Source organism: Panthera uncia, chromosome D4 (genome assembly GCF_023721935.1).
Source record: "Panthera uncia isolate 11264 chromosome D4, Puncia_PCG_1.0, whole genome shotgun sequence".
Taxonomy (NCBI): Eukaryota; Metazoa; Chordata; class Mammalia; order Carnivora; family Felidae; genus Panthera; species Panthera uncia.
The window spans coordinates 82035766-82062755 of record NC_064807.1 but is presented as its reverse complement, the minus strand read 5'-3'; the positions used below and the strand labels follow the sequence as shown (position 1 = coordinate 82062755).

At 41.7% G+C, this 26990-nt stretch overlaps 1 protein-coding gene across 12 annotated transcripts in view; it reads left to right on the top strand.

The window, feature by feature from the left end:
- The window catches only part of MAPKAP1 (MAPK associated protein 1), a 274623-nt gene that overhangs the window by 203769 nt on the left and 43864 nt on the right, over window positions 1–26990 (top strand). For 11 of the 12 annotated variants that reach the window (XM_049628968.1, XM_049628934.1, XM_049628993.1 and 8 more), the window contains 2 exons: window positions 7463–7570; window positions 26530–26670. In XM_049628968.1, the coding sequence (XP_049484925.1) occupies window positions 7463–7570; window positions 26530–26670 (249 nt within the window). The remainder of the gene's footprint in view (window positions 1–7462; window positions 7571–26529; window positions 26671–26990) is intronic. The other variant, XM_049629009.1, reaches the window with a different exon arrangement.

The window sequence follows — 26990 nt, the reverse complement described above, 5'->3', positions numbered from 1 at the left end:
GAGCAAATTGTGTATTGGCTCAGAAGAGGCTAAAGTGTGACCTTATTGTCATGTCAGCTTGTTCCTTTTTTATTATTTAAATTCCAAATTATCCAATCTGAGCCTCAGAGGGGGTATAAGCTACAGTGGCTATCACTTGAATATAATTCAGTGCTTACATTAAGATCAAGCAGAAAATGATTATAGTCTCCCCTAGAGGAAGAGTTGTAAGTGATGGCACTGACACTAAATGCAGATATTTTAGAATAGCTGATGTTGGGTCTGGGCTCTGATATTGACAGCGTCAGCTTGTCAGGGGTGGCTTTGGCTCAGTGAGGAACTCGGGATTCAGCCAGCCCCTGCCGTAGAGCAGGCAAGGCTTGGCACAGTTTGCCTCGAATGGACCTCCCTGCCACCAGTCTCCTCCAGCCCATTACCCACAGTGTCACCGGAAGAATCTTACCACAGTGTAAAGCTGATTATGTCACTTCCCTGCTCTGGTAGCATCTGTTGCTTATAACAGAGAATCCAAATCTTGACCGACAGTCTGGGCCAAGCCTGCCGACCCACTTCCCCTCGCACCCCAACACGAGCCTAGGCCTTGTCCACACTGAATTTCCTTCAGTCCGTGTGGGCTCTTCAGTCCCTCCTTGCTTTTGGACATGGTATTCCCTCTGTAGAAATGCACTGTTTCCCCTGGGTCATCTGGCTCTGAGTCCTCCTTCAAGACTCTGCTCAGATGTTTCCATCTTGGGGAAGTGGAAGTTCGGTGCTTCCCTCTTCTCTGTTTCCACAGCACCTTACCGGTCCCTGCCTGAAGGGGAGCACTGATTGGGCTCTTTGGATAATAGCTGCTCCTGGGTCTCGCCACCTCCCCCAGCCTGCCTGAAGGCAGGAATCACTATTCATGTCTGTGGCTGGGACATTGTTGATGCTTAGAATATGTTTGTTCTATGGACTTGCGGAAGGCATCGTAACTTCGCCTCTCCTTTGATATCTGTGCTGCCATGCTCAGCTCTGTGACCTTTACTCATCATTTTTTGACTATTTTTGTAGAACCTAAGCCTAGGGAACCTTAGGAATCCTGGCTGCCAAACAAGTCTCTCATCTTGTAGCTTAAAAGCAAACCTGTTTAAACAGATACGTACCCTCTCCCACCCTACACCCCTGCCTGGGACACACATGAGAAAGGATAGGACGTCTGCTTTGACTCAGCATTCCCCGCCACCATGTATCGTCCCTTAATAGGGCTGTTAGCCTGTTGGGACTCTTGGCCTAGGGGGTATACTTGCACCTCCCCACAGCCATCTCTGTGCCAGCCTGTGCTAGCAGGAACAGCCGCCAGCACTGAGCACTGTGCTAAGGAGTCAAGGATCGTCTCTTCTAATCCTCACAGCAGCCTTCTGAGGAGGTTCTGTTATCCTCATTTTACAGATGAGAAAATACACAGAGATCAAGTAACTTCCCCAGAATGCATATCTGGTTGTGTTACTCCCTGAGAGGGTGCAAGCACCTGGAGTTTCCTGCTCAGAATCCAGCGTTTCCTCTTACTGGCTCATACTTCATCTTTTTCTGGCTACAAGAAGCTCTTTCAGATTAAAGCAGCTCTTGAAGCTGGTGAATGAAAAATAATTGACATGAAGGCACATCCGCGGAAGTATTCCACCTTCGACTTCCTCATTTTTCTCCAGACAGGTTTCTTCAGACCCTCAAACTTGTTCTGATGCTCAGCAATAATAACGATAGGTTCATTCATTTATTTATGACTTCAATCCAAAGAGCATTTGGAACATATACACCCTTACAATAGGATAAAGATACACGTATTGAAAAACTACATGAAAGGAAAAGGAAAATAAAGATCCAGAGGGTTCATTGTCCTGGAAATGCGTGCCCAGTCAGCACAGTTGGGTCACGTGTTTAATGCTGAGCTTCCTAACGGGCAAAGGAGAAAGGGACGCTATCAGTTAGTTACAGGATTTATGTTAAACTGTCTAAAGATACAAAAGAGCAAGCCAGTTGCCCCAAGAAAGTACAGCTTTTACCGAGAGGTCTGAAGGAAGTTTCTCCCCTTATTTCTTTAGAAATAAGATGCAGAATGGTTGAGGCTATGGTCTCTCTCTTGGGGCTTCTGCACTTGCCTCCCGTTGAATTTCAACTCTCAGCTGGCTCTCAGCTGTTGAGGAATTGTGTGCTAAAACCTTTTATGTTTCAGCCAAGGATTGAAGGGATAGAGGAAGCTGGACTGACCATGTATGTATCCACCGTCCAACAGATACTACAGATTTTCTTTGAAACTTATGTGCTGAGATGTTTGCCTCAGGTTTACAAAATCCTATAAAAATCTTGCCTGGGTATTATAACTTGGAACCCTCCCAAAGTGCCCAGAGCAGTATATTGTTCCTAGACTGTCCAGTGACATGGTGTTACTGCAATAAATACATCATTGGAATGCCCAAGCAGGCTTCCTTGTCGCTGCATAGTAACTGCTTTGCGGAATCTTCCTTTTGTATCCACATCGACTGTGAGGTAGAAGGCATGTGGCTTCATGCGCAGCTGTGACATTTTAAAGCCTCTTTCCAAAGGTGGATGTTGCCTTGAGAGCTATGTCCTGTGCCTTGTGAAAGAGACTTTTATATTTTATAAAATCATTTCCTTAGCAAAAATTTATTAATAGAAACTGACCTCACAGCTTGTCTTTTTAAAATGGTTTTGGCTGCTGTTTTTTTCTTTTCTCCCATGTCAGCTGCCTGAAAATTAAGCATTTGATAGAAACTGTAAGTTGATAGATCTAGTAGGTCTGGGTTGTCATAATCTTGATTATCATTACCAGACTTTTATTAAAAACTTGTTATGATGGAGGCGATGTGGTTCGTACATGTTGCAGAGTGCAGCCCTGGCTATGAATCCTAATCTCACCACTTCCTCTGGGACCTTGAGCCAGTTATTTAGCCTTTGTAAGCCCCAGTTTCTTCCCCTATAAAATGGAATTCGTATTCTTTACATCCTAGGGTGACAAATCAGGCGATCTCTATAAAAGGTCTGGTAGAGTATCTGGCACATAGTAGGCCCTGTTAATGTTATGATCTCTTAGTTTTGTTACAGTCCTGTGTTGAGGATGTGGATGACAATTGACACTAGGTAGCACTATTCATGTATCCAACACTGCTCTGCTTTACAACTATTAACTCATTAAATCCTCAGATAGGCCCATGAGGTATTATTATCTTCCCCGTCTTACAGATGAATAAACTGAGCGAGGTTGAATTGCCCCAGAGCCATACAGCTAAGCTGCTCAGCCAGGACTAGACCAAGGCAATCTGGCCCCAAGCCCATACCCTTAGCCACCAGCTTAAGTTGCTTCTCATACACACCCTGCCTCTCATTACACATACGGCTTGAAGTTATCAGTCTGGCCTTTTCAGGGGAAAGTGTATATGACAGGCTTTCCATGTGAGGGGTCTTCTCCACTGTTCAGGCAAGAATTAGGAGAGAAGTTGATATTTGTAAGAGGCAATTTTCCATTTGGGTTTTGATCTCAAGTCTCATCTAGAGCTTAACCACCCTGCTTTCCCTAAAGTCAAGACCTATCAGTCTTTTGCTAAGTTCATAAATAGGTTTCCAAGTTGGTCTTTAGCTTTTATGGAAGAGTGGAGGGAGTACCCAGGGCAGAAGATGACGCTCAGAATTTCAGTTACTGACAAAACTGGGCACACATAGGCATATTCTTTTTTTTTTTTTTTTTTTTTTTTAATTTTTTCAACGTTTTTTATTTATTTTTGGGACAGAGAGAGACAGAGCATGAACGGGGGAGGGGCAGAGAGAGAGGGAGACACAGAATCGGAAACAGGCTCCAGGCTCCGAGCCATCAGCCCAGAGCCTGACGCGGGGCTCGAACTCACGGACCGCGAGATCGTGACCTGGCTGAAGTCGGACGCTTAACCGACTGCGCCACCCAGGCGCCCCAACATAGGCATATTCTTAAGGAAAGATGGAAGGAGAGAGTCTTCCTGGATGGATGGAAAAATAAGGTGATCCTGTCTTCATAAGGACCCAGGATACAGCCATTGGACAGGATATTTAGTATGTATGGATTTCATTAAAATAAATTATTTCAGATCATTTTCAGTTTGAATTTATAGAAAACCACAAGTTAAGTGATTCAGAACCCAAACAAAACAACAAATCTACAAAAATCTATAGTATGGTATAAACTATGGCCTCTTTATAATTGGCCAGTAATTTATAGTTCACTAGAGAAAGAAAGGTTCAGAACACACAGGCTTCAGAGCTTAAGACCCTTGGGTTTTATTTCCCCTGTCCTACTTCCTACCTTTGTGATCTTGGGCAAGTTACTTCACCCTGCCAACCTTCAGGGTCCCAGCCTTCAGGGTCCCAATCTGTCAAATGGGGATAATAGTATCTGCCTCTTAGAGTTGCTGTGAGCATACACTAAGGTAACATGTGGAGAGTGCTTGGCATATAATAGCCGTTCAGTAAGTAAGAGTCATCATCATATTAGGCTTCAGGGAGAAAGTCCTAAAGCTACTTTCACGAAAGAAACTGTCTTAATAGAAATATCTGCAAGACCTAAGAAACAAGAGAGTACATGTTGAATGATGGCAGTTATGACTTTGAGAGGGGTGCAGGGGCTCATGTTTGGGGACAAGGAACCTTTCCTAGTACCCCCTGTCCTCCCCTCCCCCCGCAATTTCCCTCATCATGTTTCCCAGACAGCTGCAGAGACTGGAAGGAAAAGAGTGCAAAGGAGACCAGCCTGAAATAACCCTGATGCACCCAGGCCTTGGCTCCCAGCGATTGGGAAAGGGGTGGCTCGTTTACAGTCCAGCTGTCAGGCACATGGCTCCAGAAGCCCAACCCCCTGTACCCTGGGCTCAGAGTCAGACTACGCAAGCCTAGGTTACAGGGTTACTTAAGATGAAAATAGCAATCTACATAAACAGACGAATGTCTGGTTTTGATTAAATTATCGCATGTGAAAGGCCCATTAGAGATGCCACAACGTGTGGTGATTATGGTATCCTCAGAAAAATGGTGTAGTAAGAGATCAGAAGACTTATAAGTATATATGACCTATTTTAAATGATAAAAGTAGCCTTTATTATAGGAAATGTAAAAAATACAGAAAAACACTAAGGAAAAATAAAAACACTCATTATCCCACTATCCAGTACAAACACTATTCACGTTTTTTAATGTTTATTTATTTTTGAGAGAGAGAGAGAGACAGAGTCAGCGCATGAGCTGGGGGAGGGGCAGAGAGAGAGAGGGATACATCGAATCTGAAGTAGGCTCCAGGCATGAACCTTGAGATCATGACCTGAGCCAAATTCAGAAGCTTAACTGACTGAGCCACCCAGGCGCCCCAGCACTATTCACATTTTAGAAATAACTTTGCAGTCTCTTTTCCCCTCTGTGACTTTACCTATATTTTTTCACAATTGCAATCATCCTGCATATATTGTGTTATAGTTTGCCATTTTCATAAAATAGCATATTATAAACATGTTTTATAAAATTAAGTATTTTTGCAGCATCACTTTTAATATCTCTGTGGCATTTCACAATATTTTGTTTAATCAGTCCCCTGTTGTTATATCTAGAGTGTTCCCAAATTTCGGCTGTCATTAAAAAAATGAATTATTATAGCTAAACTGTGTACCTGATTTCACTGTAAATCCATAGAGGTGGATGTCAGTGTCTTGCCCATTGTGTTGCTGGGAGGTACTGGGGGGTGGGGCCGCCCAAGATTGTTTGACAGGCCAGCGTCTTAGAAAGTAGCCGTCTAGGTTCAGCAGTGACTCCCTTCCTAGTGGGCTGAAAGGCCCACAGCTATGAAAGGTAGGTGTTAGGGAGGGGAAAGGAGAGGGTGGATGGGAATCTTCTCGCCAACTAAGTTTTCTGAAAGTTCAGCTGGGCATGATTTTTCTGTGATTACGTCCACCAGTGACATCAGGAATCAACAGCAAACATGCCTGGTAATTGACAGATATCAGTGGCAAGTGACAGGTATTGAATACTAGGAATTACCTGTGTTTCCATACCTTTATTTGCTAAATCTTTTTGAAATGAAAATATAACTGGTGTATAATGTTGACCTGAATGTAGCATATTAGAGTTTATAGGAATCATGTAGGCTTCTGAGCATGTATTTGCATAAACAGTTGTATAAGTATTTTGAGCATTGTTTACTTAGTAAAAATTTAAGAGCTATCTGGAGTGTAAAAAAGACTGAACGTGTGTAATAACTCTGAGAATTGCTGATGAAATACCAATTAGAGGAAAGAGGGACTGTCCCATGAAACTGCAGTGCTCTCAGTGAACATAGAACATAGGCGAGGAGAATGACACGGAGGAGGTGAGCGAAATGCCTTCAATTGCTGAGGGAGAAGTACTGGGTGTGAATAACAGCAAGCTGACAACAGCTGAAGAACATATCTAAAAATATGTGTTCTGCCCGGGAGCCCCGGAAGGCCTCTGATGCTTTCCTCAGATCCCTTACAGCCCTCCTCTGTCTGACCAAACATGCCTTTCAGAGTCAAAATAAGAAGACAGTTTCTTACACCTCGAATCTTTTCAATAGCCATTAACAACAGGAGTAGTCTTTTGAATCTGATCATTGGACCCGTTAGGTGTTATCTGAGAAGAACAAGATTGTCATTTGGCTTGACAAAGAAATACATGAATAAATGTATAAAATGCCCAGTGTTTTATTAAGATCTGCCAGAACCCCCTGTGTGACACAGGATGGCTAGTATTCCTGGTTTTCAGTATTATTGAACCTGTGTCTTTGTGTTTTCATGAATCTTTCAACAAAAACATGAATCAGCAGCCACTGTCTATCACTGTAACCCTGAAAGCAGAGAATTTTTTTTAACCTCACCTGCTTTTTAAAATGTTTTTGAATTTTGGGGCTGTCATCATATTAGAATTCTACACATACTTTATCCCTGCTTATAATTGATTATGCATTATTATATAGTGATTATTAATAAGTACTTCTGTAGGAGTGCTTCCTATGAGGCAGGTGCATTACTAAGTATTTTTCCTGAATCATCTGTAATCGTCACAGTAATCTTTAAGATATAAGCATTTCCCCCATCACATATTAGGGAACAGAGGCTCCGAGGGGGTAGGTTACCTGCCTCCTACCTGAGAAACCAGGTAACCCTGTTGTGATTCCAGGTCAGTCTGACTCAGAAGCCATCTGCCTTTCTGGGGGAGCTGAGCAGAAACGGAGCTGATAATAGAACAAACACGTGTGTGGAACCTTGTGGGGGAAAAAAAAAAACAAAACCCAAACTCTTCCTCCTTGGATAGCTAGAGCCCTCAGACAGACCAGCATTTTCCTAATGCTTAAATCAGCTTTTTGCCAGTATTTGGGTGTTTTGTTGTGTTTTTTTCGATATTAAATTCACTGTTTCAGACTTCCTCCCCTCCTCCTGCCCCTTTGATCTTCCAGGCCCTCAGTACCGCCTGGAGAAGCAGAGTGAGCCCAATGTCGCCGTGGACCTGGAAAGCACTTTGGAGAGCCAGAGCGCATGGGAGTTCTGCCTGGTCCGCGAGAACAGTACGTTGGCCTCCTCGCTCCATGCCCGCTTTGTCCGTTGCAAACATGCTTAGGAGTCCTGTGTTTGGGAACACTCAGTGGTCTGGCTTCCCTTGGCAGCTTTGAGATGACTTTTTTTCCCAAGGCAGAGCTCAGCCTCCGTGCCAAAAGTGTGTCCCAAAATGAAATGATTGATTTTATGCATTTTGGTAAGAAGTCTGCATCCTGTTTAGCACTCTGTGATTAATATTTTTCTGTTGAACTGTATCTTCCTAAGTTAGGAGCAGCCCTGGAAGCAGCTTAGAAATAAATATGAGGCCTTTTCTGAGGAAAGACTATTTTGTACATAAAACAACTGGCCCCTGTCAGTATCACTGTTCAGAGTTCTAGTTTTAGAAAATTCTGTTTGCATATTTCTTAGTAGGAGGCAATGTAGTGTTTCCCAGAGCTATGCTGTAAACCCTTTTAAAACTTCGGTTAATTTCTTTCATTTTTTTCTTTAGTTTCCAAGTTGTGAATCTTTGCCATTCCCTCCTCTATACTCCCGCTGACTTACGGGGCAGGTGACATGAAAACTGAGATTATGGCAGCCAATTCTCTGCAGTTATTCCTGCTTTGGGGCATTTACAGAGGCTGTTTCTTCTGTGAGGAACACACTTTCCCCCACTCCAGTTAACTGTTTCTCACCCTTTGTCTCTGTTCAAATGTCACATCTTCAAAAAGGCCACCTGTGATCTCCCTGTCCCCTGTCACCTAAACCTAATCCGTTCCTCATTTGGGTGCCCTGTTAGGTTCTCTCTCAGAGCATACTACTTTTTCTTCATTATATATATATTTCTGTTTATAATTATATATTTTTCTCAATGATTGTTTGATTATCTCCCCCACTAGATTGTCAAGTCTCTGAGCACATCTTTGGCTCATACCAGGTTGTCCCTCATTATTTCAGCAAATACTTGCTCATCATTCACTCTAGGCCGATACTGTGGAACTTAGTAAATAAAGAATGAATGAATCAATGAATGAATGAATGTCAGTTTTTAGTCTTGCCACTGGCCCTCTAAGCAAGACCAGCCTACTACTCATTGACTAGGGGCCCTGGCAGCCTCTGCTGGAGAGGCATGCACAAATTTCACCAGAATAGTGAAACACGATCTTGCCCTTAGCAACAAATTCTCAAAGGCAGAAGGTTGGTATCCCCACAGACTGCCGCCGGTTGTAAGTATCTTATATAAATATGCAAAGAAATAAAAATTAATTGGATTCCCAAATGCTCCAAAAATTCAAATAAATAGTAAAAAAAAAAAAAAAAAAAAAAAAAAAAAGTTTATCCCTGTCAACAATCTAAGATAGAAACATTTTAAAGCAACAATGTAACTCTTTTCACCAATTAAATAAGCTAGGTGTTTCCGAAAGAGTCCTTATTGCTAGGGAGAAATAGGCATATTCAAATACCTAAGTTAAGGCAAGTTAATGTAACTGAAAGTATCAAGAGACCTAAAGATGTTTTCCCCGGCGTGTCTTTTTTTTTCCTCCTTTTTAATTTTTTTTTTTAACATTTATGTATTTTTGAGAGACAGGACACAAGCAGGGGAGGGGCAGAGAGAGAGGGAAACACAGAATCCAAAGCAGGCTCCAGGCTCTGAGCCGTCAGCACACAGAGCCTGATGCAGGGTCCGAACCCGCAAACCATAAGATCATGACCTGAGCCAAAGTCGGATGCCCAACCAACTGAGCCACCCAGGTACCCCCTCCCTGGCATTTCTGCTTTTGGGAATCTATCTTAAGGAGAAAAAATCTAAAATGCAAAAAATATTTATGTGTAATGATAGTTGTTAGATATTTATGATGTCTAACACTAGAAGAGTAGTCAAATAAGGTATATCTATATTGGAAAATTGTGCAGGCATCACCTTTTGGTAAAGGCAGACTAAGTAGCTTGGACAAATTCCCCCACTGAAGGTAACTTAAAAAGCTGATTTTTTTAAAAAGCTGATTAAAATACATAAATCCTCACCCTAACGTCATCAGAAAACATGAGAAATAAAATAATTAATGCTCTATATCTGGAAGAAGATTGAACCTAAAGAAGGGAGATCAATACCTAGGAACAATTTTGTCCTGACATCATCTGAATTTGAGGACTACGATATTTAAAGGAAATTTTACCACCTTCAAATTCATATATTACAAAAGAAGAAATTCCAAGAAGTAATAAGCTAAGCATTCAGCTCAAGAAGTTAGAAAAGAAACCAAATAAACATAAAGAAAATAAAAAGAAAGAAGCAATAAAGAGCATAAATTAATGAAATAGAATATTTAGGGACATCAAAATCAAAGTTCTTAGAAAACACTAATAAATTACTAAACCTCTGATAAAATGGATCAAACACAAGAAATAACAGAAACAAATAGTAATAAAAATGAAAAGGAGGTTTATTATCTGTTTAATAACTACAGATCCAGCAGTTATTAACAGATAATAGGAAATTAGTTTGAAAACCTCCATACCAAAAATTGTGAAAATGTGTATGAAATGACAAATCCCTAAAAAGAAAAAGGAAAAAAAAAAAAAAAGACAGCTTACCAAAATTGACAGAAGAAGAAATAGGAAACTGGAATATTCCCGTAACTATTTTGAAAATTGAGTTCACGATTAAAAATCTGTCCACAAAGAAAACTCACACCTGGGTGATTTTGCTAGCTAGTTCTGCCAGATACTTCAGGAAGAAATAACTCCCATCTTACATCAGCTATTCCAAAGAAAAGAAAAAGAAGTGACACTCTCTGATTCATTTTAAGAAACTGTCTCAGTCTTGTTACCAAACCCTAATAAGACCATACAACACAGAAAATTTAAATAGATGCAAATATCCTAAACAATATTAAACTGAATTCAGTATTATATTAAGGGAATAATATAGCATTCCCACGGTGGGTTTATTCAAAGAATTCAAGGTTAGTTTAACATTAGAAAAACCCAGTCAGGATAATTTGCCACAATAGCAGATTAAAAGAACAATCATCGGGGCACCTGGGTGGTTCAGTTGGTTGAGCATCTGACTTTTTAGCTCAGGTCATGATCTCATGGTTCATGGGATTGAGCCCCACATCAGGCTCTGTGCTGACAGCTCAGAGCCTGGAGCCTGCTTCGGGTTCTGTGTCTCCTTCTCTTTGCCCCTCCCCCACTCATGCTCTGTCTCTCTCTCTCTCAAAAACTCACAAAAAATCTTGAAAAAAAAAATAAAATAAAATAAAAAAAATAAATAAAAAATAAAAAAGGAACAGTCATTTCAGAATATGTGGAATATTCAACCATTGTAAGTTGTGTTTACCAAGAGTTTTCATAACAGGAGAAATAACTTTGATGTAATATTAAGGAGGAAGAATGTCAAGGATACAAAACAAGCTATATGGACTAATATCAACTATGTTAAAAAGAATAGAAGGAAAGTGTCAAAATATTAATAGTGGTCTCTGGTTGGCAAGATTTTGTGTAGTTCATTTTTGTTCCTCTTTATACTTCATTTATACTTTCTGGAGTTTCCATAATGAGCATCCATGACTTTCTAAGAAGAAAATGCAAACAAACAATAAGGTCAAGTTGATATAGATAAAGATTATGTAATGAGAGTAGCTCTTAGTTTAATAGTCCTTGTGACATTTGAAATCTCAAACCATGTACAGTGCCACACCATGGCTCACCAAAGGGGGAATTAGAATAGCACACCCCTTTGTAACTTGCTTAACTAATTTTTTTTAACCTTATGTAAGTGGGTAATCCTTCCCCCCTGTCATTTTCTTTCATCTTTAAAGAATCTAGTCTAAAACAAACTGGGGAAACTGATTCACAGGAGTTCTGTAGTGGATTCTGTTTCAGAATATTGACTCCTTGTTAAATGATTAAGAGGAAATATCATTTGTTAGCATCTTGGTAAATTTTTTGGATATGTAGTACTTATTCACGTAAAAAAAAATTCCTCAGGTAACAAAGTGTCTCTAGTGAAAACTTCGCCTCTCTCCTCTCCCCTAGTTCTCCTTCCAGAGACCACAGTCGTTTCCAGTTTCTTTGGTGTCTTTCCAGGCATTGTCTGTATACACGCAAGCATGTTCTGATTACGGATGTGACTGTACCCCCTACGTACATATATATGCTGACATGTATGCAATGTACACGTACATTTGTTCTTCCTCTTTTTAGAAACAAATGATAGCAAACTTACCATTAATGTTCTCATCTTTCTCTTTTCATTTTAACAATACATTGTAGAGCTTTTTCATGTTAATCCACATGCTGTTCCACATACAAATTCACCTCTTACTGTTTTTTCTCTTTTTTTAAAATCTTTTTTTCACCTCTTTTTTTAACTGCGCCACAGTATTTCAAAGTGTACATAATTTCAAATCTGTTTTGTTTTGCTTTGCTTTGCTTTGCTTTGTTTTGAAGATGAGGCCTATCGCTCATCCTAGGAAAGAGACACTGAGGATTGTTAGATAAAGCTTTGAAATCTGGGCTCTTATTCTCACTCCACTTCTAAGCATGAGCACAGTCTTAAATAACTTGTGTGATATCTGTGAGCCTCAGCATCTTAAAGGATTTGCAAGAAATTCCAATTGTCTCGCTCTGAGTCAAAATCACTGTGTTCACCAAAGAAGCCCTCACCAGCATTTACAAAGGGCACAAGGCAGTCAGTGGTTTGAAAAAGTGGAATATTATAACTACTCTTCATAAAATGGAAGTAAATAAAAACAATTTACTCCTTTTCTAGAGAAGGGTTGTTTTTTTTAAATCTTTTTTAATTTATTTAATTTATTTTTATTTTAAGTAGCTCCAGTGTGGAGCCCAATGCCGAACTTGAACTCAAAACCCTGAGATCAAGACCTGAGATGGGATCAAGAGTCAGACACTCAACTGACTGAGCCACCCAAGTGCCCCAATCTTTGCTTTATTTTAAATAGAAATTCCAATGAGGAAAGACATATTGTTCTTCCAGTATTAAGAATAGCTTAATAGCTGTGTATTAAAAATTTGGGTTGAGACGTAAATATTTCAAAAATGGATTTTTTGCTTCTGTTGGTATGTTTGATCAGGACAAGCTTGCTGTCCATAAAGCCTTTTTTTTTTTTTTTTTTTACATTTTTTTGTTTATTTTGAGAGACCATGCGTGAGTGGGGGACAGGCAGAGAGAGGGGGAGAAAGAGAGTATCAAGCAGGCTCCACGTTGTCAGTGTTGAGCCCAATGCAGGGCTCAATCCCATAAACCATGAGCTCATGACCCGAGCCGAAATCAAGAATCCGATGCTTAACTGATTAAGCCACCCAGGCACCCCCATGAAGCCATTATAGAAGTGAGCTAAATTGTGAACATCTATTATGCATTGTTTAAGGGACTATGCTGTTGAGCCAGACTAAGTAAAGGCAGTTTACGTTCTGGCCCTGCCACTTACTGGCTGTGTGACCTTGAACAATTTACCTAACCTTTATTGAGTAGTTTATCTGCCCTCATAAGGTTGATAGAATTCAGTGAGTTTCAATAATGATAACGTTCTTAGAATGGTGCCTGGCACATAATAAATACTCAATAAATGTTAACTGTAATTAATAAATAATGAAAGCAGCATTCTGTGGCTGACAGAGCAGATGGGCCACAGATGTGGAGATCTGGAATCATAGACCTGTCGGGGCCCACAAGGAGGTGTGTGATGGGAGAAGGAAGTGATACAGAATGGAGTGAGGAAGGGGAGTGGAGGGCAGGCATGTCTGTAATCTGTGTCATAAGATGAGAGAACTTGGAAGCAGGGTACTTTCCAGCATATATGCTTTGGGGTTCCAGAAGAGATGCATACCTTATAAGTAAAGCACACGACCGTAAAGGTAGATATAAGCCTTTCAGTTTTTCTTCCAAGTGGGATGGGCATACCTTTGTATCAACCACATCAAAGGATGTTTTTTTAATGATTTATTTAGGCCTTATTGTAAGGCATTGTGCTAGACATTTTGCAAATGCTCTCTTTTTCTCTCTCTTTTTAAAGTTTATTTATCTTCAAAGAGAAAAAGTGTGCAAGCATGCATGTGCAAGCAGGGAAGGACAGAATCCCAAGCAGGCTCTGTGCACTCAGCACGGAGCCCAGCTCGGGACTTGATCACACAAACCATGAGATGGTGACCTGAGCCGAAATCAAGAGTTGGATGTTTAACCAACTGAGCCATCCAGGTGCCCCTACAAATGCTCTTGTAGTTTTCATAACCACCCTATAAGATACTGTTCTAATTGTGGAGAGAAGTTGTGACTTACCCAAAGTTAGCTAGCCAACAAATGTCAGAACCAGAATCCTCGGTCAGCTGTCTGATTCCAAAGCCCACCCCGAGATTGTTGATAAAATAACCTAAATTTTCAATCCTAAGAATTGTGATGACCATTGTCTTACACACTCTGAGAGAGAAGCTTGCTAATGAAGCTAATATGACAAGAGTGTCTGCCTGGGGACTGAGAGCTAACATTTGTGCTTGGATCTTGGCTTAAATAAGAAAATGACAAGCCAAAGTCCTTGAGCTTTCCAGTTTGGATTCTTGTCTGATAATCTACTACATCCTTCAGCCAACTGTCTGCCAGAAGCTGGAATCAGACCAGAAGGAGACATGAGTACATTTTGGAGAGGATGTAACATTAGAAGACTTCCATTCTTGTCCAAGCATCTATATAAATCCTGGCACCAAACTTGAGCCTCAGTTTCTTTTTGTGCCACGTGTTGCCGGTGACCTTTTCACTTACCCACTGATCACACGTAGGTAGCCCATCCAGGTCCTTAGAAGAAAGACACAGTGTGAACCAACTTATTCTTTGCACAACTTTTAAGAGAGAAACTTGGGAATTCTCCACCGTCAGAGCTGAACTAGGCTTGAAATTAAACTGGCTTAACGGAGTACCAACAAAACGTCAGACACTGTCTTTACTGTTTGATCACTCAGTAGTCTGTCCTTCTAGTAGTTCAGCATAGTGTTTTGAAAGCACTATGCCTCTGCAGCCTCTGACATTAGACAAATCATGTTCCCTCTCTGAGCCTCAGTTTCCTATATAAATGGAGGTCGTTGAATCTGTTTTATAAGAGTTTTTTGAGGATTAAATGAGATACAAGTGCTGCCATAATAACAGCCTTTTAGGCCACTGTGCTCATCATCCTTAATTTATAGAAGAAACTGAAGCTTTACGGGATGATTTGCTCATGATCACATGAATAATGATGGGGGGTGGGGATGGGAGGCTGGAAAACTTTTCTGTCCAGTAAGTCTAGAACAACGGTTGAATCTGATTATTTTATTTCCTAAGTAGAAGTTGCCATCCAGAGGTTTCAGTTGTTCTCTAAATGCCAGCTCATCCTCCTTTGATCTTTAAAGGAGATTTCTATTATTTCAATGCCTTACTGAAATCCTTAATTTCCTTAGGTTAAGGCTATACTGAGGAAGGCCTCAACTCAAGGTGGACAGTCACCTAGATAAGTGGACTGTGGCAGGACAGTGTCTCTGGGTCTTAGTCTGTGGGAAGCCTCTTTCAGCTTTGTTAGTTTGCCCTTGAAGACCGAAAGAGGAGGCAGCTCTGCCTAAAAAGCCTCCCAGACCACTCCCTGGACTCCGGAAGAGTCTCTCCCTACCCCAGTCTAATCACTGATTCCACTGGATGGATTACACTGGACTGTGACCACCACCACCCCTCGCCCAGGGCAGGGACCATCGGGTGCTGCGGCCAGGTATAGTTTATTCCCCTGGATGGAGTGAGCATCCTGAGTCCCTGGCATCACCAGGCCTCTCAGTAGGGCTCCAGGGGACAAGTACATGATCGCTTTTAAAGACCATTGGGGATTTAGGTAAGTATCTAAGCCTGTGTTTCTTCATGCTGGTACTTGGGCTGCCCCCCGCCCCACTCCCTGCCGCTGCCCAATACTACTAAATAAGAAAAGAAGGCAGGAAGCAGCCATAGGCAGTGAATGTTTGTTAATCATGATGTGTTTCCAGCTCCTCTTCATGGTGCTTATTCATAGTGGGCTGATCCCTCCTCCTGTGTGTGCTCTGTGCCAGCCCTGGAGACTCCCCGGTGGTTCCATTTGGCTTCTGGAGGCTTTGCTTTCTTCAACTACGAATTACTAATCTCTCCAATTTCTGTCATGTGACTTAAATGCCAAGGCTGTAAGCCTCTTTTATTATACCACAACAGCAGTCTTTAAACGCAAAAGGAAATGTGATTGTGCAAATAAACTCTATTTACAAATAGAAATGACCTGTGGTGTTCATGGTACGGATTTTAGGTTCAGTTGCTGCTGAAAGCCAGTTATGTGTCTGGCTTTGGTTGGGGGAAAAGCATTCACCATAAGGAGTTTTTGTACGGGTGAAGGTTTTTGCACATATATATTGGATAATAACTCCCTGCTTGCTGCACGCTAACAGAATTTAAATGAAACAAAAACGTTATCCCCAGTGTAAGAATACCTGTGTGTCTGCACCTCTTGCTTTCTAGTTAATGTGGGCTGGTTGGTAATGTGTTGTAGTGGGAAACGCAAGATGTTTACAGGTACTGTGTGACCTTGGGCAAGTCCTTCTCTGCCAACTTCGTTTTCCCATCTGTAAAATGTGATGGTAATCCCTATCCTTTGGCGATATTGGGAGGATTAAGCGAATTTGTGTGTACTAAAAGCGCATAGTGATGTGTAATGCACAGGGCAAGCGTTGACCATTCCAGTGTTTGTCTGCTGTGTGCCTGAGACATAGGGCGAGCACCTGTGCCCAGACACCACAGCTAGTCCATTGCTTGTGTGTGATGGCCTCTTCCTTCCCTGTTATTCCTGGTTTCCCACTAGCTCTTAGACTTCCCACAGGCCCTTTTGGCAATGGCCAGCACCAAGGGTAGATGGTACCTAGGGCAAAAGACAGTGCTAACCTATACTAGAAGCAGACTTGTGCCCTGTCCACACCTACTTCTTCAGTAATGAATCTCTGAATTGTACTATGTGGGCTGAGAAATTCCACATGAATTGCATTTTTTGCTCTCCCCCTTTCTTGAAAGTTCCCCCCTTTTCATTTTATCATTAGGTAGTAATTAGTATTCAAGGGAAATTGGTCTTAATATATTGAAATTGGTTAAGTGCATTTAGACCTGTACCACAGCCAATGTCTTATTGGAAAATGTAATTGGGGACTCTGTGTATGTAATTAATTGAATTACAATTAAGAACTTTCATTAAGCGATACACTGGTACATTAGAGCAGTAAGGAAACATGTTTGACGAGCCACAAACCCTGTATGGGCTCTAAGTGAGGGCACAGGGATTTGCATCCCTTTGGTAAGCTCCTGGCCCCAGAGACCACCCTGCAGCCCCTGACTAATGGTTTGGTAATGCATCAGGTGACATTTCTGTAGTGATTCCCAGATGGGAGGTGGGGTTCTTCCAGTATGTGTGACCTCAGTTTCTGACTCTGGAGTCAGAGAGAGAGAAATAGAGTGAGAGGGCCTCAGTGTTGATCAGATATTACAGTTGTTAGGTATTTGGTCATGTCAGTTGTCAAAAAATGCCCAGGCTTCTTTTCCTGTGTTTTCAACAGTAACAAAGACACATTGGAGGAAGAGGAAACGATAGGAATTCTGTCATCAACCTAACATCCAAGCAAACCTGTAATGAACCAATGGTCGGGACCCTTGGATAGTCATGCTTTAACCTGTAAAAGGTGGTTAGTTTCATTCTGAGCACACATTCTTTTACTCCTCCCCAGAACCTTGATGGCATCCTCCTCCAGGCCAGCCACTACGCTGAGGCGGTGGAAAGGAGTTGCACATCATGGAGCCCACAGTTGTGATAGGTGCGACAAAAAGTATAAAAGAGTAGCTAGCAGGTGACTGGGGCCGTGAGAAAAGGAGAAAGCTTCCCTGTGGAAGAATAAAAGGAGTTTGTTAGTGAGTAAGGGAGGAATGTTTCAGTGCAAGGGACAGCTCATCTGAAGGCCTTGAGAAGGAGCTTGACCTGTTCGGGAATGAATGAATGGAGGGGGCAGGAAATGAGCAAGGGTGAGAGTGCTGGGAGTTAAGACGGAGGGCTGCGCAGGATCTAGAAAGCAGAGCCCAAAGGTCCTACTCTTTTTAGAAGTTCTGCAAACCGGAAACTGTTTCTTTCTGATCACCTCATAAAACAAGATTACCCTGATTTATTTGAAGGTCTGAAATCTCCCTGTGGAAAGGCTCTGACTCCAAGAGTTTAATCAATTAGGCCCTGACAGCAAGGATCCCTACCCTGATTGTTGCATGGAACATTCAGTGAAGGGCATATCCTACTATGTGATCCTGACGGCCTTGGAGAGATTACTACAGAGGGGCATGCCTGCACACATGTGTGTGTTATAGTATATCACCTATTGATTCTTTTTTAGAGACCAGCAAAAATGACTAGTAGCCAAAGGGAAGTGTTTAATAGAAGAGAAGTTTGGGGCTTATGAGGCTTTAGGGACTTAAAAGGCCTTTGGAAAAAAAAATGTGATGGATGTAGAAAGCAAGGGAGAGTTTTTCTCCTTGACTCACTTATGCAGCCAGCTTGGAGTCTTACAGAAAGAGTGAAGAGAATTAGGTTTTATCCCTGATTCTTTGTTCTGGCAAGGCCAGGCATAATTGTGTTCTCCTTAGATACTGTTATGGCCCAAGGATTTGTACATGCACAGCCCATCTAAGGAACATTTTTACCCAAAGGGTTATGTGGTGGGTAACGGCACATTTTTAGAATTAGACAGACGTGGGTTCGGTTCCTAGCTCCAGCTTATACGAGTTGCATGGCTATACCAGCCGGATGACATTCTAAGCTTCATTTTTCTCACCTGTGAAAAGTGGATAATAAACTACAACTTTGGGGAAAATTAAATGAGGGTATTGGGAAAATTAAATGAGATAACGTATTTAAAGTGCTGAACATGTGGGGCACCTGGGTTGGGTGGCTCATTCGGTTAAGCTCCTGACTTTGGCTCAGGTCATGATTTCATGGTACGTGAGTTCAAGCCCCACGTTGTCTCTGTGCTGACAGTGCAGAGCCTGCTTGGGATCCTCCTCTTCCTCTGCCCCCTCTCCCACGTACTCTTTCTCTCTCACGAAATAAATTTCGCCTTTAAAAAAAATAAATTGCTGAGCATAATGTCTGGCATATAGTAAACACTCAGTAAATGTTAACCTCTGTTGTGGTTGTTGTTGAGGCAGCATCCCAGTTTGGTGGGTTGCCTGAATGGAAGACTAGGAATGGTGTGTTAGGTTCTATTAACTGAGATAAATATGGGGGGTGGTATACAAACTCAGGTATACTGTTACGGTTAACCTGTGGTTCAGCAAACTTCACTCATGCCCCCAACGGCACTAATTGAACATCGACTTTGTGCTCTGTAGGATAGAATGTTCCTGCCCTCAAAGGAACTCATTGTGTAGAAACAGAATACAGATGTTTATCACATAAGAGGTTTACAAGAGCCTTCAGAATAACAGGGTTCCGGGAGAGAGATCAGGAAAGATTCTAGACTAGACCTGGAAGTGTACATATTTTATTTTATTTTTTAGAGAGAGTGTGAGTGGGGGAGAGGGGAAGAGGAAGAGAGAGAGAGAGAGAGAGAGAGAGAGAGAGAGAGAGAGAGAACGAACCCCAAGCAGGCTCCACGCTCAGTACAGGACCGACACAGGACTTGATCCCACAACCCTGGGACTATGACCTGAGCCAAAATCGAGTCGAATACTCAACTAAGCCACCCAGGCACACTGAAGTGTATACATTTTAAAGAGTGGGGAGGATATTCTGCCAAATGGTATAACCTGAGCAAAGTCCATTTTAGCCAAAGTGCAGTGATTGTTCTATGTGGGGAATAGCAATAAGGCATCAAGATAGAGTAGGGCAGGGGTACCTGGATGGCGCAGTTGGTAGAGCGTGATCTCAGGGTCATGAGTTCAAGCCCTGTGTTGGGGGAGGGAGGGAGGAGAGTAGGGCAGAAGATGGTTTATCTCCTCTTGATTTAGTCAGTTATTTGTGCAGCAGTATTTTACTGTGTGCCAGGTCCTGCCATGGATACTGTCTCTGCCTTTGAAGAACTTATCCCCCTCCAACCCTGACTGTTTTATTTTCCACCACTCCCCTTCATACACTCTTTGCTCCAGCCAAATGCAAACATTTGCTGATCCCTATATAAGTGCTCACACTTGGTGGACTTCATGTTTTCCCCATACTATTCCCTCTGTGGACTGCCTGTCCCCTCCCATCATCTGGGTCTCCTGCCATCCTCCTGTGTTCCTGAAGCACTAGCATAGTCCCACAGCTGTGGTTGGTGCTGGCCTATTTGTGAACTTGATACGATCAGTCAACAGGATCAACTTGCTACAGAGAGTTAAAAGGAGAGGATGTAACAAAGGCCATCATCGTCTTCTGGTTGAGTTCTAGAGTTCGCATTGATCTTTTTGGAGAAGAAAGATTGAAATTGTTTTAACTCATAAACTGGACTCAAGCTTTTTGACTTGGCCTAAGACTCGTTGAACCATAAAATGAAGTGTAAACTCCTGTGTAGTTTGTATCTATAAACATAAGACATCGACCGATAGCGTACAGTGAGTTCATCTGAGCTTTGATTTGTTGATCAGTGCCCATTTGTCAGAAAGGAAGTCCCGTATGTACCTCTAAGTTTCAGTGAAATCATGTGTATGAAAACATATTTTAAATGTAAAACAGCATTAGTTATAATTCACCTTGATCTGATCACCTGACAAGCCTGTTACTCTTGTAATGAGTGTCCACGCTTTCTATTTGTGTTTCTTGTCAGATATGTAACACATACACAGCTGTAATCACACTTTCACGTCTCATCGTGATTGTCCAAAGGATATCCAGGGACTGAAAACATGGCATAAGAACCAATAAAGGCAGTGGCATGGCTCTCAAGCTTCTTGGTCTTAGACCCCTTTACACTCTTAAAAATTATTGAGGAGGTTGGCTGGGTGGCTCAGTTGGTTAAGCGTCCTACTTTGGCTCAGGTCACGATCTCGCAGTCCGTGAGTTCAAGCCCATGTTGGGCTCTGTGCTGACAGTTCAGAGCCTGGAGCCTGCTTGGGGTTCTGTGTTTCCTGTCTCTCTCTGCCCCTCCCCACTCACACTGTGCCTCTCTCTCAAAAATAAACATTAAAAAAAAAAATTAAAAAAAATTATTGAGAACCCCAAAGAGCTTTTATTTATTGAGCTGTATCTATTTATTAGGAATCAAAACTGAGAAATTTTTAAATATTTACAAATTTATTAAAAAGTAATAAATCCATTACATGTTAAGTTTTTATGAAAATAGCTATATTTTCTTTTGTTCTTTTTTATTTGTTTTGTTTTCCATTTTCTTTCTCTGAAGAGCATTTATTTTTGTTCCATCAGGAAGATGAATTGTTGGCTAATCACCTGAATACTATAGCGGGCACCGTTTTATATTTTTGCAAATTTCTAGAATATCTGGCTTTAGAGAAAACATCTTGATCTCCATGTCTGTTGCATTCAGTCTGCTATAATATATTGTTCCAGTTGTAGTAGGTGAAGAAAATTTGGCCTAACATAGATATGTGGTTGGAAAACGGAGGAGTATTTCAGTAGCCTTTTCAGACAATAGTGGGTATTAATTTTCATTAATATGCCACAACTCAAGTGATTGATTCTTAAAGGGTAGTCGCAATGTGGAATCAGAACCATATCTATAAACTTGTGTACTAATTATTATTATTACTTTGTGCTCTTATAAGATAACAGGCATGAAAGGGGCAAATAATCTCTTACTGTTAATATTATGAAAATAGTATTGAGATTATGGCCGCCTGGACTGGTTCTTGGGGGTCACTCCCTCCAGTGGGTCCTGGACTCCTCTCCGAGAACCACTGGTTTGGGGTTTGCAGCTACCACCTACCCAGCGTCTCTGCTTGCTGCTGCTTGTAGGAATGCGGTGAGGTGGGAGGAGAAGGAGAAGCACAGCAGGAAGAACATGGATCGGGTTTAATAGAGCCGTCCCAGCTCTGCCTCTTCCCAAAAATGGTGTCTCGGGCAAGGTTTTGACCCACTCTTGACCTTTGATGTCAGAGTTAGGATTTGAACCTGCGTCTCTGAACTCTACGTTCTGGGTTCTTTCCAGTGTTTTTAAGCCTCAAGGCCACTTCCCAGCACTTGACTCTCTCAGCACCTTCTCTTTCTTTGCTGCAGGCCCTAGACTTTGCCTGCCCCCACCTTCCTCTCTTCTCTGCTTCCCTCTGACCCCTCTTGCCCTGGCCTGGTTTTGCCAGTAAGGTAGATACCCATTCCTGTTTCCTCCTTCCTGATTCCTTCCCCCACATAGCTAGGCTCCTTCCCCTTGTAGATTTTGCCCTTCAAACCTTTACCAATTGCATATGGGCTCTCTGCCATTCTTCCAGACCCTGGTGTCAGTCCATCTGAGCTCCGGTGCTCAAGTCACTTTTAGGTCCCACCCCAAAATTTGATCTATCACAATACATCTTTGAGTTATTGCAGCTCGGGCATTTTGACACGATACATTATGGTAATCCATAGCACATAGAGACATTAACACTCCCGACTTTGACAAAATACATTGTGAAGTCTTTGAAGGCACCATTACAATTTATCTTGTCATTCAGGAGGAGACCCAGTTCAGCATTAATGTAGATGAACACAGTGTGGCTTTTGTTTCATTTAATTGCTTATGACCTTTTTAATTGCTAATTTAACAAAATACCAAAGGGTTATGTTTCAATTAAATTAACACTTTGGGAGTGGTTTTTTTAATATATGTTTATTTTTAAGACATTCTGGCTCTCTCTGCTTTTTACTTGGAGTAGATAAAAATGTCTTCTCTTGAACAGAAGTGGGTTTTTAAATGTGAAGTTGATATATAGTAATAATTCTAATATGCAAATGATACAGTGCCTGCGTATGGTTGGATTCACTCCTTTCTAGAAGGATACAAACAGTAAAGGTATACATACAAAGTCTTTGAACTTTTCTGGTCCCAAAACATGCTTTTGGTATAATGCTCTGCTTTGGATGTTTGTCTTTAGATATAAAATGTCTCTCGTACGCACCATTTATTGGGTGCTTCTCTCTGCCTTGTAATACTTTCTTTGTGTTCTGTAGCAAGTTTGTAAGCTCCTGAAGATCAGGAACCCTGCCTTATCCTTACCAGTGTGCCTCCATAGGCGAGCATACTGCTGGCATGGGGACAGTAGTTGCAGGTTATATGGCTGACTGATCCGTACACACAGACGTGCCCCCTCCGAGCAGCGACACTCCTGAGCCTCTGTCAAAAAATGGCTCTATAACTCCGAAGACCGGAAGTTGTTCGTGTTCGGCAGATGACCTGCTTGGGGGTGAGCAGCGTGTACTGGAGGCGAGTGCAGGGCTGTTGTCCTTTCCTACTCCCCCAGGAGCTGTTGCCCTTCTAATCATAAAAGCAAACACACCCCTTATCATCTGGGGCAAGGCTCAGAACTTACCCGAGTAACAGGGGGGCCTAAATCCTCAAATGGGATATGAATTTACACTGTTAGAGAGTAGAAGGTCAATGCAAGAAGCATTAGTGTGTTGAGCCAGCTCCAGCTATATAAGTCTTGAACAAAATTAATATAAGGAAATTGACAAGCCTTGCTGGTTATTCCATAGCTTTAAGACCTCTACTAAAATCCTATCATCTCATCTGCCCATTATTAACATTTCAGCAAAATATAAAGTTTTCATTAATCTCCCACAGCAAATTTAGGAGTGAAAACTGGCACTTGTTTGAGCTTTTAGGACTACATTAGCTGGTGTATTAAACAAAATATGTCATTCTTCAGTAGCTTCTGTAAGAAGCTAAATCAATTTCCAGCCATATTTATGCACCACTTTATCTAAAAGCATCTGAATTATCATTTACAGCTAAGATGCTTTATTAGCAGCTGGCATTGAAATTGCTCAGTAAAAAATTATATGTCACGTTATAGTAATTTTTAAATTGGTTTTAATCCAACATCATAAAATGTAAAACTCTTAAGTGTGTTTTTTTTTTTTTTTTTTTAGTAATTGGCATTTTAGCATAATGAGCTGTTACCTCTTTCCAAATCAAATACCTGCAATATTTAGAAAATACTAATTAGTAAAGAAAGCAGAAGTTCTTGAGCTAAGCTGTATCTAATAATGGCATTTTCTCAGATAAGATGACTTTAACTGGTTTTTAAAACATGAAAGGATTTTAACATTTTACCAAAAATTCTCCACAGCTCTCATATATAAAAGGTTCTAAAAATAGAAATAAACACATCTTCTCGGTTCTGTTTCAGGAAAGTGTATATTGGGGAAAGTGATTGATTATTTGAAACTCTATAAATTCTAGCCACTCTCTTGGTTTAAAATATGGACATTACCCAGAAGACAGTCATGCTCACAATGATGCCATTTCTGTCCAAAATTACACATGTCCTAAAGAAAGGTAGTGAACTTACCTAATGATCCTCATAGATGTTGAGTGCAACTCTTCTGGTCCTCGTGATGTGATGTTGGCTAAGTCGCTCAGCCCCTCTGATTCTCCTGTGGCCGTGGCAGCTGGCATTTATCAGTACATTTTTATTGAGCACTTGCTTTATCCTGGGCATGGTAGCACTAGCAGGGTTTAGGCTATAATGGTGAGTAAAGCAGTCACTCTGCCTGCTCTATTAGGGTTTGCAGTCCAGTGGCAGAGACAGACAATGACTAGCTGTGACAGCATTCTGCAGAAAAATGCTGGGTGCAGTGGCAAAGGGAGCTGAGCTACACTTGGGGGCCAGGGGTCAGGGAAGTTTCCCTGGAATGTCACTTGAGCTAGGCTCTTCAGGAAAAATAGGTAGGACACCTGGAGGAATAGGTCAGGAGAGAATGAAGTGGGGAGAAGGGGACCTGGGCAGAGAGGACAGTATAATATATGCAGATGCTCAAAGATGGGACTGTATCACAGGCATGCAGTGAATGGTCCCTTAAGGGAGAGGCTGCATCCTCCCTGAGCAGGGAGCATTATTGTGGGTGCTAGAGTGGTCCAAACTGGGAAAGTGTTTGGAAATCAAATGCACCGTTCCTAATAGAGGAGTTCAATGTGAAGGCATCAGAAACCAACTTTGACTTAAAAGCTTACCCTGTAGGAATAACTGTGGGAAGGAAAAGCCTGTTAATTGTCAGGCTGCCAGTTATGTAACAGAATTTTCCCATTTTATACCCAAATCTAGAGTTTTCCGTTCCTCCAACTCTGTCCCAAGGAGTTCTCTTTGGGTTTCCCTGTGAAGCCATCTCTGAGTATTCAACACAAGGCTTGGGCACCCTGTTCTGGTTGGCCTCTGCCATACAGGTGCTTCCCTCCCACTGGTGAACGGTACCAGTAGCTGCACCTGCAGAAGACGACATTTTAAGCTGGGGAACGGGAAATAATTTAGCTTTGCTTAGTGTGGACTCAGGCACATGACTTTACCTCTCAAAGCCTCAGATTCCTCATCTGTATAATAGAGAAAATGAGTACCCACCAGGTTGGCATGAGGCTTAAGTGCATGTGTAAAGAGCTTAGCGCCATGCCTGATGTCTAGTGAGCACTCAAACGCACTGGTTCTTTATGTATTTTTTATTTATTTACTTAGCACAATTTAGTGAGGGCATACCAGTTGCCTGCACTGCTTGTAAATGATACAGAGATGAATGAGAAGCTTTACCGACCATCAAAAAGCTTCCAAATTAGGCCAGAGTGACCAGTCAACAATTCCAGTGCAAGATTGAATGTGGTCCTCTCTGACGGTAGAATAAAAACAATCATGACTGCTGTTTACTAAGTGTATTATGGTTAGATTCTTTAAATACATTTTGACATTCTGTGCATGGTAAAAACGGGCTCAGAGAGTTTAAAGTCACTTGACCTTAGATCATATAGCAAGTTAGAGGCACAGGAATTAAGCCCAGGGCTGTCTGGCCCCAGAGTCCAGTATAACCCAGATTCACAAATTCCAACTGCTGTGGAATTCAAGAGGAGATAGACTTTGAGCCGCCTTGAGTGGAGTTTTGACAAGTCCAGGGTAAGCTTGGAAGGCTACCACATGAACAAAGGGCCGGCAGTAGAAAAATCTAGACTTGTGTGCAGTCTGAGGAGTTTGGGAAGAGCTGAGAGAAGGTATGGCTGAGAAATAACAAGTAAAATTGAAAAATTACATGTTAGGCAGATTATGGACAGCCTTGATTGCTTGGCTGAAAACAGTGCCTCGTTCAGAAGGCCATGGGAAGCCAGGCAAGATTTTTGAGCACTGGCCTTCTTACTTGTCCCCAGTACACCTCTCAGGGTACTGGGCATGCACGAAGCTCTCACTAAACATTTGACGAGTGAATAAATGATCTAGGCTTTAGAAAGCTTTATGAATCAGACAGTCCTATGGTGGCTGGATCACAGGGAGAGCTCGGTGGCTGGAAGGCCCATGAGGACACTGTTACACCCATCTGAGAGTGAGCAGGCTCGTGCCCACACCAGTGGAGACTGGGATGCAAGACGGGAAACTGATGAACACACAGTTTGAGAATCTTGGAAAGCACAAGATTTCTCCAAGAGCACGGATTACTTTTATGATCAGAAAAATTATTCAGAAAAGAAGCAAGAAGGATGACCACCCATGCTTTTGTGGTTGTAACTTAACTCTCGTGGAGATGGAGAGCTTCTGGCGAGCAGCAGTTTTTCTATCCCTGTGAATCCCTGCTGCCCAGCCAAGGGCCTGCCATAGAATAGGCAGTGCTTGTGGTATTAATTGTTGAATGATGAATATGTTACCATTCTCTGTTTACTGGAATGGCATTATTGAGTCATCGCTCAGCCTTTTCTTCTCTAAATTAAATAGCCCATATTATTTTAATTTATCCCAGAGCATTTTAAGCAGACACCATTTTCCAAGCCTCATGTATCTTTATGTGTTAAACTGCTTTTTCTTCCCCAGGTTCAAGGGCAGACGGGGTTTTTGAGGAGGATTCACAAATTGACATAGCTACAGTACAGGATATGCTGAGCAGTCACCATTACAAGTCATTCAAAGTCAGCATGATCCACAGACTGCGATTCACCACCGATGTCCAGTTAGGTAAGTAAGTACATGAACCGATGATGGACTGAACCCTTCGTATCAGTGGTCAGTGTAGAAACAGGGAGAGAAACAACATCTGACTTTTATGTGACCTGAATGACTGACGGTAATTTGTTTTCAGAGAAAATGTTTAAACAGTGAAATATAAAGTACCTCCTTTTTCCCACCTGAGTGCTCTGTCTTGTCTTCTTTTTTTATGAAGCAGAAGATTAGAAATAGAACTAACCTGAGACTCTTTTCAAACTGATTGACTTCTGTGAAGTTCCATAAATCTTTTCGTTCTGTAATTTTCTACATGCTATCCTTAGAACCGCTTT